At 38.4% G+C, this 12,427-nt stretch overlaps 1 protein-coding gene across 1 annotated transcript in view; it reads left to right on the top strand.

Annotated features, from left to right (window-relative positions):
• lrrn2 (leucine rich repeat neuronal 2) overlaps positions 1-7,178 on the top strand; it is a 58,707-nt gene extending 51,529 nt beyond the window's left edge. The window contains exon 2 of the mRNA XM_067387317.1: positions 2,996-7,178. Coding sequence (XP_067243418.1) covers positions 3,295-5,460 — 2,166 coding nt within the window. The 5' untranslated portion in view covers positions 2,996-3,294 and the 3' untranslated portion in view covers positions 5,461-7,178. The remainder of the gene's footprint in view (positions 1-2,995) is intronic.
• Positions 7,179-12,427: the final 5,249 nt, after the last annotated feature.

Below are 12,427 nucleotides of genomic sequence, written 5' to 3'. Positions count from 1 at the left end.
TTTTAGCAGAGTGTTCTGTATTCAGTTGAAAGAGAGGAGGAGCATTCACATCCTTTCATTACAAAACCCATAACAATTTATGGATTCTACATTGATTCAGATATTCCCTTTTATTTCTTAACCTGAAGCATGCTTCATAAATGATGAATACTGCCAGTCAATTCAGCCCCTTGATGAAACATTAATCAGCATACACATTTTTATTTTCAAAGAAAAATGGCTTGAAGAAGAAAACCATGATAATACACGAGGATAAGATTTTTTTTGTTTTGTCATGGTATGGATTATAATGAGATAAAAGCATGTAAAAGCAAAGGAATTAAATAAATAAAGCAGGTGTGAAGTTATTACTTTGGCATAGAATAAACAAACATAAATACTGTTCGACCCAAAACAGCTGTTAATGCAATGTACAAACCCACCTTTGAGGACCGGGCAATCGTTTCCAGGTGTGTGCATCCACAAAGAATTATTCATAGAGTCTGGCAAATCTGCATTACTGCGAGAGTGCAAACAGACCTTTTTTCTTTTCCACTCACCGTTAAGCTCTGAAATGAGTCGTTGAAGGAGAGGACAGAAAAAGCTTTGGCACAGAGATCCAGGCATCAGCATGCAGCCAGAGGTGGCTCGTAAACTCCCCCATCAGCAATCATGCCATGAATGAACATCAGGGCCGTAAGGAAACTGGCGGCAGCAATTTTGGTTAATCTGCAAAGCAAATCAAGAACACAAATTGTGATTAAACTGAAACAAAGCACTGATTTATTTTGGTTTAAAAAGTCTGACAGAAAAGCTTTTACACTGATGCATTTATCAGGGTAGTGACAGAATTGTATGTTTCATTGGTCAAATCACAAACTGGTGTCAAAATGTCTTTAAGCATGTCTTGTTATTATGTTCTTTGTTGCCCAGGAGAGATAATAGTAGCTTGCACAATCCATTGTTAATGTCAACAAAAGATGATTATTATGAACAGGAAGCTTTCAGAGCCACATCGAAACATGTCAGATCCATTCTCATTTGTACAAGCTGCATCAGACATCACAGAATCCGACTCAAAAACCTTGAGGTGCGGAGAATGTGTCAGTAGAAACACATTCACCACTTCTTTTTAGTAAATCAAAAACATCGAGCACAACTTTTGAGCTAGTCCTTTTAAGGCCTAATTGAGAAAGAATCAGTTGGATGGTAAAACGGACAGAAAGCTGAAATATCAGAAACAAAGAGCTTGTGACACGGAAATGAACCGAATCTGTATTGATATTCAGCCCTAATGACATTATGACAGCAAGAGGTGAAGGCACATTTATTTAGAGACAATAAAATGGTACCTAAAAAGATGGGACCACCTGTTTCATGGCACCATAACAGCTGTTTCCTTCCTTCTGGAGGCCTCCTGCACTTACTTTGGCTAGCCTTGCATGCTTCTTTCTGGCGAAAATTAAAGCGAAAAGCAGTGAAAGGGAAGATTAGTGGGCGAACTCTGCAAATGCATTATTCAGTATGCACAAGCGAGCAGCCCACATGCAAACGTCTTCATTCACCTAACATTAGGGGCTCTCAAGACACCCTCACAACTCATTACGACGCAGGCAGGGAATTGACAGTAGGCAACACGTCCCAGGACCAGCTGGGCCAAGGTAACGGGGTGCACCATGAGGGTAAAGCTTCTACTTGAGAAGTTGACACTGTAAATGAGCTTGAAGGTGAAGTGCACAAGCTGATGGCTGGCAGGGGAGAGATCGGGGCTTGCTCACATGGGCCCGTTGATAGCTGTGGATTGTTCTTCTATCCCTCCACGCCAGTGTGCATATATAAGAGAGAACGAAGAGGAAGCACAAATAGTCTCCGAACCGGCAGGTAGATCCCTGGGGGACAAAAGAGAGACAGAGAGAACATTAGGACTAATTGGGCATTCAGGAGAAGGATGGATTACTGTGGCAGAGCTTTGAGGAAGGGAGGAAAAGGGTGGATGCTATAATCAAAGCTAGTATTTTGATTAGCCATTCTGCTGTGTTGATGTGGTGTCTAAATGAAGCAATATTACATTGCTGTGGTGCATGAGTTGCTATGAAGGGAGCAGAGTTATCTCCAGAAAAGAATATAGTATGCATTATTGTCTAGACTTGTGCATGTTATCTGATAAAACCAATGAAGATAGTTGTTTCAAAGATACAGTATGGTTATTTTAAAGGGTGTGTAGGTGAGAGCAACAGTATACTAATTACAGGAACTAAACCAGACCATCGGTCATTGCAATTTATAGTGTAATAATGATATTAACTCCCAAGCTGTGCTGAAAGTTAACAAAAAGAGTTTCTTACTCTTCTCCAAATGTAAAGAAGCTCTAAATCCAAAGTTGAAAGATTTCCTCTACACACTATGTCACAAAGTTTAAACAAAGTAGGTTAGACCACAGTCAGAGTTTCCTTCCTTAATGCATTTTTATGTCCCCTCTGAGTCTGCGTCTTGTGAATTTAGCCAAAAACATGTCATATTTTCTCCATTTCTTACAAGCCTCCAGCATATGAGTAATACCAGGGCCCTGATTATTTGCAGAGCTAAATCCTAAGCCATGAATTAGGCTCACTAAATTTCAGCCAGCATTTCTCTCGTATTTTCACAGCAGTCATTTTCTGCCATCTACACGACGTGCAGTGAAATTCAACTGGAATGTCCCAGAACTAATTTAGAGGAGCTCTTTACAATATACAGGCTGAGAAGCATGCAAAGTGTTTTGATAGCAACCAAGATAATCTACATTCTTTACAGTAACAATTGCATAACAGTGACAAAACTATATAGTATGCCTGTAGTACAAGGGATTATTAAAAAGGACAACTGTGGAATGAATGTGTTGCAAAAAAAGTGAAAAGTGAAACAGAAATGAAGCTATACAGCAATCAAACAACATGCTCTGTCAAATGGACTTATAAAATCTCATGGTATAATTTCTCCTGTGACTAATTGTTGTTTATTTTTTTGTCTTATCCAGGTGTGCCCCTAAACCAATCCTAAAACCTACTCTACTGCGCGAGGATGTAAGATCAATGGAGTGAGACTGGAGAGAATTAAAGCCATTTGAAGGAGACAGAAAGGGGATTTTGAGATACTTGTGTAACTACTTCACAAGACTGGAGATGAAGAAACAGAGCATGCTTCATCTTTGAGACAATTTATATAGCAAAATTCAACTAAACCCTTGGCTCTCCTGTCACATGAACTTGAGAGATAAGTGAGAGACTTAAGGGTCTAGCTCACAGTAAATCTACATCATATTATATCAGTTTAATTATGAAAATGGGACAGATTACAATATTTCTTCTGCACACACATCTGCTGCTTGGAATCGCAAGCTCCCTGGTCATTCAATCCATGCCCTGGAGAGTGCCCTGCCCTCACCAGTGTGTCTGCCAAATCAAGCCCTGGTACTCTCCCCAGTCTGTGTACAGAGAGGCTCCTACAGTAGACTGCAATGACCTGCTACTTATCCAGCTGCCCACTTCCCTCCCTCAAGAGACACAAACCCTCCGGCTGCAAAGTAACCTCATCAGTTCTGTGGACCAGAGTGAACTCCAGGGCCTTGTCAATCTGACAGAGTTGGATCTTTCACATAACAGCTTTACCAGTACCCGCAACCTGAGAATAACCGACCTGCCAGCTCTTCTCAGCCTACACATGGAGGAAAACCAGCTGAGACACCTCCCAGAAGCAGCTTTCTTTGGTCTCCCTAGTCTGCAGGAGTTGTACCTAAATCACAACAGGCTTCGAAGCATCTCCCCTGGGGCCTTTAAGGGTCTGGATAAACTTCTAAGGCTTCATCTCAACTCTAACCGATTGGTTGTAATTGACCGGCGCTGGTTCCATGCTTTGCCCCAACTGGAGGTGCTCATGATTGGTGGAAACCCTGTGGACACTATTCAGGACCTAAATTTTAAACCACTGGGCGCTTTGCGTAGTCTTGTCCTGGCAGGCATGGGCTTACGCGAAATCTCTGAGCGAGCGCTAGAGGGGCTTCAAAATCTGGAGAGCATAAGCTTTTATGATAATCACCTAATAAAGGTTCCAAAAGAGGCATTGCAAAAGCTGCCGGGTCTAAAGTTCCTTGACTTGAACAAGAACCCCATACAGCTAGTGCAGAGGGGAGACTTTAGAAATATGCTTCACCTGAAGGAGCTTGGCTTAAACAACATGGAAGAGCTGATCTCTATTGAGCACTCAGCAATGGAAAACTTGCCTGAATTGACCAAACTGGAGATCACAAACAATCCTCGGCTCTCCTATATCCACCCTCAGGCCTTCCAAAAGTTGTCGAGTATGGAAAGTCTAATGCTTAACAGTAATGCCTTGAGTGCCCTGCATAGCCAGACAGTAAGGTCACTGCCCAGCCTTCAAGAAATCAGCTTGCACACCAATCCCATTCGCTGTGACTGCCTGATCCGCTGGGTGGGAGCCGACAATGACAAGCCAGTCCGTTTCATTGAGCCTCAATCCACATTCTGTTCTGAGCCTCCTGAGCTGAAAGCCCGGCGAGTTAAAGAAGTCTCATTCAGAGAGATGGCAGACAGCTGCCTGCCCTTGATTGCCCCAAGCACATTCCCCTCTTACATTGAAGTCAAACATGGAGACAACGTAGCCTTGCATTGTCGAGCACTAGCAGAGCCAGAGCCAAGTATCTACTGGGTCATTCCCCAAGGCGTGAGACTGACTCCATCCAGCAGCTATGGGCGTTATCAGGTTCTCACAGAAGGCACGTTAGAGATTTTTGGAGTCACTGCTGAAGAGGCCGGATTCTACACTTGTGTTGCACAGAACCTAGTGGGAGCTGATACTCGAAGCTTGACTCTACAGGTGGAGGGGGGTGACCTGGTTCACGCAAATACTCAAAAGACAGAGGATCGCTTTGAAGTTCAAGATGTCAAAGAAAGGTACGCCTTACTGACCTGGCAAGCAAGCCGTAACATCCCAACTGCCCATTTATCTTGGGTGGCCAATGGTAGTCTAGAAGACCATCATAGGCACAGTACTCGAATTCTAGCTGGCACCAGGAGATTCAACCTAACCCGTCTGCAACCAGGCACTCACTACAAAGTTTGTCTACACTTGGGGCCAAATGACACTTCATGCGTCCATCTAAGGACCAAGGAGGTGTCCATGCGAGATCCTTTACCAGACCTGACCCCAGCAGTCCTGTTGGCGGTCTCAGCTCTGCTCCTTTTATTAATGGCCAGAGCATGTAACGGGGGAGCCTCATTCAGTTGGAAAGACCACATGCTGGAGTTTGAGAAACCCCACACCACCATTCTGACCCAGGAGGCAAAGGCTTTCATGACTTCAATACCAGCAAAGCACCTGAATCAGCAGGACACAAACATAGTCCTATCAGATGGCAGAGGGAAAGATCTCAGAAATACAATGTTGGGGCAAGATTCTCAGGGGCTAACAAAAGAGGCATGCTGAGCAGAATAAAGAGTTCAAGAAGAATGGACATTAAAATACCTGGAGTACAAGCTTCACAAAGCTCATTTTACCGATCTGACAGTTAAAACTACTGAAAGTCTGAAATAAATACAATAAATGTACATGGCAGACCTGCTTCACATAACAGCGACCCAGTTTCAAGTATAGTATAATCACAAAAAAGAAATAAAATAAAAGATATTTGTATTTATTTTGTAACAAAAAAGATACAACACATGTATATTAAAAGCATTTGTTCATATATTCACATTCAATATCTCATCAAAGGACACTAAAGCTGTGCTGCCAATCATAAATAACAGTTCATATAGAGTCTGTTTATATGCAACCTCCCACCTTTTATGAGTCTGTGTCACAACAGGCCAAATGGTTGTAGAAAGATTCGCGCTTATATATTTTTAATACTGAAGAAGAGACTGACTTGACACAGAATAGCAAAGAACACAAATAGCAAGGAAGCCCAATCGAAGCTTTCTGAAAGGCGGACTACAGGCTGTGGGCAACAATTCACTTTTCTTTTTGTGGTGAAAAATCAAACTGTCTATCTCAAAGCAGGCATTATGAAAAGTGCTGATATAAAGGGAGGTGTCTTAAATGTTGTATAACTAATGTTGTATGTACTCTCTTTAACAGTGTGTTAAATTGTGATCTGTACAAGGACCCAAAAGAACACTTCAAAGTTAAGACCACCCCAGAGAAAGGGAATGTTTTTAGCGCATAAATGAAAAATATTGTTCTCCCCCAAATATAGACTGATCTATACATCGCCAAGGGCCATAAACTTATGACCTAGTCTGCTCCATGTGGGATGTTTGCCTTTGTTGGTTCCCTCATTCCTGAAATATTGCAGACCCTTGCTTAGAAAACCAACCCAAGTGAACAGATGTTCCAGTGTTGATGGACATACAGCCTAGACATGTGTGTCAACCTCTTTGTTCAAACATGTCAAACAAGAAGAGAGGGTCAAGGAGAAAGCATGTGGAAAAGCCCCATGATGCCAATTCCTTCCAGCGACGAAGGCAAACATTTGGTGACAGGGAAGAAATCCACGTCTACATGCACACGGTTTTGTACAAAGCAAGCACGTCAGAGATACCATCTCTTTTAGTACTGATGAAAAGAACGGGTCCTGTCGGGCTGCTAATGGGACACACTTCATGGAAAGGTTCTTTCTGTAAAAAGAGAAAATTGAATTCAAAATGGGCTTTTCTTAAACCTTTTGTCAGGTGACTATTCAATGGACAGCACATGAGCACTGCTCTGACTGCTGGACAGCTACAGTTATGAGAGACATACCCAGTGAAAGAGGGGTCAGAGAGCACCGGTGAGCCCCACTTTTACCTGGGAAAGAAAATAAAGCAGCATTGGGGATTGTGAACTGTTCTCTTATATTCTCAAATATGGGGAAATCCATTTTTACAGGCTGTCATTTTACAGTAACTTTGATTGCTTTGATTATTATTATTTTTTTTTTGTCAGTTTGTGGTTGATGTGCCCTCCTGTTTCAGTGACACTCTCTCTAACTTGACTGTCTCGTCCCAAAATCAATTTCCTTTCATTATTATTTGTTGATCATTGGTCTTTTCCCCACCCCAAAGCTGTATATAAGTCAATCTGAATTTCCTATTCAACATACCACTTTCTGAAATAATTTAGATGACTGTGTGTTAAATTCTATTTTGAGCTATTATTAAAACATTTTGGACTGATATCAAGGTTTGGTCAATTGCAAGACACCAAGTGTGTTTACATGCACTTTGATTTTAGTCAGTTTTTTTTTTTTTTTTTTTTTTTTTTAAATGTCATATTGGTTTATTCCAATATTTATCTGAAAAAAGTACCAGTCTGGTTTTTGCAAAGTCTCAAAAACAGACCTTTATTAGCTCTGCTTTGTTTAGCATATATTATGCATTAATCTGACTACAACTAGCCTTGGCATTTTGCACTTAATCCAAAATGCAGTATGTGATGCGCATATAAGCTTTAAATCATGTGCTTTCTTAATCAGGATCTTGAGCTACTTTCCTTCTGATGTTATGTTTCACAGAACCCGTATGCTCTTGGTCCAAAAGGGGCATCATTTCACAGAACTGTCTTAGAGTTAACTGGAGAAACATATCCTCCAATTATAACAGGAACAAATAATCATTCTTTTGAAATGGAATCACCACATTGAGTTACTCCAGTTTCTAGAGATTTGCAAAACAGCCCTCGGCTTCTTGAATTCACTGAGAAAAGAGCCTCAGGCTGGTGATGCTCTTCTTCTCAGCAGCAAATTGTATATCTCCATTCCTCTAACATACCTCAGATTTACCACAAAGAGCCTGTTGTCTAAAAACAGGAACTCTGAAAGAGTGATTGATGCCTGAAGAGGAAAAATGGCAGGGGGCAGTGGTTTATAGACAACATAATAGCGTTATTCTTCTCTGCAGAAATCATACATAATTGTGGATGTCTATGATTGCACATTACCATTATTTAAAGGAATATTGAAAGTGGGACGGCAGGGTTCTGTTTCGTAATACTTAATGCCATCCTTCACACTCAAGTGGACCATTTCCAATCTATCAAGGCTGGAAATGCCAAACTATAAGGCTCAATGCACCACTGAACAGTAACTTTGCTGTTTAATGAAGGAAAAAAAAACAAAAAAACATTTTTACAGTGCAATATCAAAAGAATATTACAACTAAGCAAGCTCAACTACAACACTATTGGTAGCCAAAGTGTATAAATGGTAGGTTTGCTGAATAATGATTTAATAAATGACCTTCTCGATTCAATTTCCTGATCAATAAGAGATAGAAGTACATTGGATTGATTGCCTCAAGCTTGAGAACAGTTTATTTGGGTTTTAGCCAAAGTCAAAAAATATAATTCACTATTAAATGCTATACTGGTCAACTGATATAATGTGACATTTGGTCTATTACTGGATCAGACATTAAGATTAATAGTTATATAACTTTAAAAGGAAAACTTGCAAACACATTTATATATAAATGCCTTGCAAAAACATTTTAGCCAGACTCGATTTTTGGAAATTAAAAATTCCACAATGACAAAAAAGAAATGCTCTATTTACAGAAGCATGCAGTGCCTGATGCAAGAGGTTAAAAGTTACATTAATGAAAAATTGCTTTAATGAGGACACAGCTGCTTCATAATTGGACATTATGTATAAAAACTCCACAGTTGAGGAGTCCACTAGCTTATTTTATTATATATATTTTTTTTTACTTCATACATGAATTAATGTTTACGGATTACTTTAAATCCTCTCAACTTTTTAAAAATATTCCACACAACCACTGGTTTGCATGATAATTCCTTTATTTTCAACTATATTTTACAGTATAGCATATTTTATATTGTTTTTTAATACATATTGCCTACATTTAAGCTCATTTAACAAATATTAGTAGCAAAAATTAAACATTTAGAAGTAATTCAAGTGTAATCGACCGGTCTCTGTTATCCCGTTTCTACCGTAATGGTGCTGGATCTAGTACCGGAGCTTGTATCATGTTCAGCGAGGGAACTGTTAACTTAAGTTTCAATCGAAATATGCTGTGACTGACTCCATAAACTGTCCAAAGTAATCCTACACTGTAAAAAATGACCGTGATTTTAACAGTAAAAGACTGTAAAAATGCTGCGGTGAAAAACTGTCAATTGGTTTACAGAAAGTTTCCGTACTATATACGGTGAATAACTGTAATAGATCTAACGGTACATTTAATGTAATTTTACGGTAAAATACAGTTAAATTCACAGTTTTTGGAAGTGAAAAATAACAATTCATTGTAAAATTTACAGTGAAAATACGTAAATTGACATTCCCACAATTCCTTGCGTGCCACTTCACATTTGATATATTTTCGTTGAAATCACTCTGTTTCTTCTTAGTTTTTCTCATTTTGTTCTAATCAGTTATGTACATTAGGGTTTTATGTTACATCTAATGTTGTTAAATTAATGTTTATTGCATTTTTAAAATTTCATGCATGTTACCATGATGGTGTTTAGTGTGTGTATGAATGACACTGTGTGCACCTTTTTTTATATTAGTATTGTCCTCCTCAGCTTGTGGAAAAGATGCTTGTGATGAACTTTGATTCATCATGTGACTCTTATCAACACTGTGTTTGGTGACTGTCAGTGTATTATATAAAGGTACAAAACAGATATTAGTACTTCATTAGGTTGGTAAATTAACATTATATCAGTTAATGAAATACGTTATTTTACCGTAAATTTAACAGATTTTTTTTTACGTTGCTACTGTATTTTTTACGGTAAAGTTCTGGCAACCACAGCTGCCGTTTTTTTTACCGTAAATTTTACTGGGATAATTTTTTTACAGTATTTATATTCTGTATATTTTTGAATAAAATCATAACATTTTATGCAAGCATCAGGCATTTCCATCCCACAAAAAGACATTTGTTTAGGCAACTCACATTGCTTTGCATAAAATTAGACTATACACAGCACAATAATGAATTTATAGATAAAATAAAATGTACACCAACTTGTGTTTTACCAAAAACATGCACCAATTTGACAGAGCTGCACTGCTTTCTCCTGAAGAGGCAAAAAGCCTGCGATAAATAACTCAACCCCTGGGCTGTTATGTCTGACCCAAGATCTGGGTAACACAAAAACAAAACAAAATAAAAATAATAAAATAATAAAAAATAACCCAAAAAAATCACCCAAAAGGCTCAACCCAGGACTTAAATAGCCCAAGATTTTTTAGTGCACCTTCAAATTTCAACATTGAAGGTAATTTTCATCATACCACAGATTTTCGACATTTTTTTTTTATGCTGTAACAAAGCTGTACATTCTAAAGGGTGGGCTTTTAGCAGATGAAAGCACAAACAGCCTACTTTCACTCTAAAAACTACTGGGTTGTTTTCACCCAGCCATTTTTTTTCAACCAATTTTCGATTTATTTTTTTAGCCAGCAATATAGTAATATAGTAAAAGGCATGTTTTTGCTTACCCCCAAATATATTAAGCTGAAACTTGACCAGACCAGAGACTTATATTACATCATGTGAAAGAGGGCATAATAGGTGCCTTTTAACCCAGCCTGCTGGGTTTGTCATATTTTACCCAGCTTGGGTTGTTTTTAACCCAGCATTTTTTATAGTGTGTGGTCACTTGTCTCTTCAACTACTGTCAAGGACAGAACAGTTTGAAGAGAATCTTGCAGAGTAAATTAGATCTTATAAACATTTTAATACTAACCCAACTGAATAACACATCCTTAAAAGACAGAGACAGGCAAACCTGTTGCTCCCTTGTACACTCAAGGAAGTGCAAGAACAGTGCAAGAACGGTTTTGGAAAAAAGAAATTTATGTTCTCTTGTGCTCACCAAGGCTATATTTATTTAAACAAAATACAGTAAAACAGTAATATCACAACAATTAACTGTTTTGTACTGTAATATATTTTATAATGTAATTTATACCTGTGATGATGGCAAAGCTGAATTTTCAGCATAATTACTCCAGTCTTCAGTGTCACATGATCCTTCAGAAATCATTCTAATATACTGATTTGATGCTCAAGAAACATTTCTTATTATTAGCAGTGTTGATTCTAGATGTAGAAAGTAAAACAAAGTACACAATCCGGCCATAACTGAAAACTGGCCTATAGCAACACTTCTTGCAATGTTATACACGACATTCACCTGAAAACTTCTTGTTGCAATTCAGGCTGCATACAGTGAAAAATACACCCTAACCTCACCCCTTCAAGACAAGACCAGCAGGAATTTCAGCACTTCAAACATCCTGTTGCTCTCTTTTTCCTTTCCTTTAAAGCGTTCCCATTTTCAAAGCCAGAAAGCAGTTTTGTGGAACGATGATAGAAAAATTGATTGTGAAATCTATTTAGTGTGGCTATCGATTTCCCCATAAGGGGAAGGAAGGCAGACCGTGTGAGTAAGATAATGGAATATGGAACGGGGGAGCAAGAGCCCAGAAATGGGAAGTGACACTGGTTAATGGAGTAGAACTGGGCTGTTTTAGGTAGGGCATGAGAGTGTGTGCACATACATCCATGTGAGAGGTCTCCACATCTACTATAACACTCTATATTCAGCCCTGCATTTCAACTCCTTGATACTGAAGGAATAAATTACAATTTGGTCATTATTTACACAGTCAGATTTCCATTCAAATAAATGCTGTTCTTTTGAACTTTCTATTCATTAAATCTTGAGGGGAAAAGTATAACCATTTTTTACAAAAATTTAGCAGCACTACTGTTTTCAACATTGATAATAATAATAAATGTTCCTAGAGCACCAAACCAGTATTAGAAAGATTTCTGAAGGATCATGTGACACTGAAGACTGGTGTAATGATGGTGTAAATTCAGCTTTTCCATCACAGGAATAATTAAAATATGTTCAAATAGAAAGCAGCTATTTGAAATTGTAATAATATTTCACAATATTACTGTTTTACTGTATTTTTGATCAAATAATAAAAAAAAAAATCTCACTGATCCTAGACTTTTGAAAGGTGTGTATATATGAAAGGTGCAGCAGCCTTGCTGTACCTTAGAAGCCCAGACATCTTATAATTCCTGTTTTATTTCACATCATTGGAGACACAGATTTTGTCAATAACTTATATTGGAAAGGAAGGAAAGTCGGTCTGGAAGAAAGGCTCAGAGCAGTGAACACCAAACAATATTGACTAACCAATGAGTAGCTAGACAGCACTGAGCACATCACTGCTACAAAAATCACTTTATATGAAATCATTTGCAGTTATTTAAACAGTCTGGCCATAACATCTGTACAAGGGTCATTCCTGGGATTCGGTAGTATTTCAACCTGGATTTGTTTTTTAAATACATTTAATTTTCATTAGACAAATTTCAAATTTCTTTATTGGAGGTTCATTGAAAAAAATCCA

This window comes from Chanodichthys erythropterus, chromosome 6, assembly GCF_024489055.1.
Source record: "Chanodichthys erythropterus isolate Z2021 chromosome 6, ASM2448905v1, whole genome shotgun sequence".
NCBI lineage: Eukaryota > Metazoa > Chordata > Actinopteri > Cypriniformes > Xenocyprididae > Chanodichthys > Chanodichthys erythropterus.
This window is presented reverse-complemented; position numbering and strand designations above follow the sequence as displayed.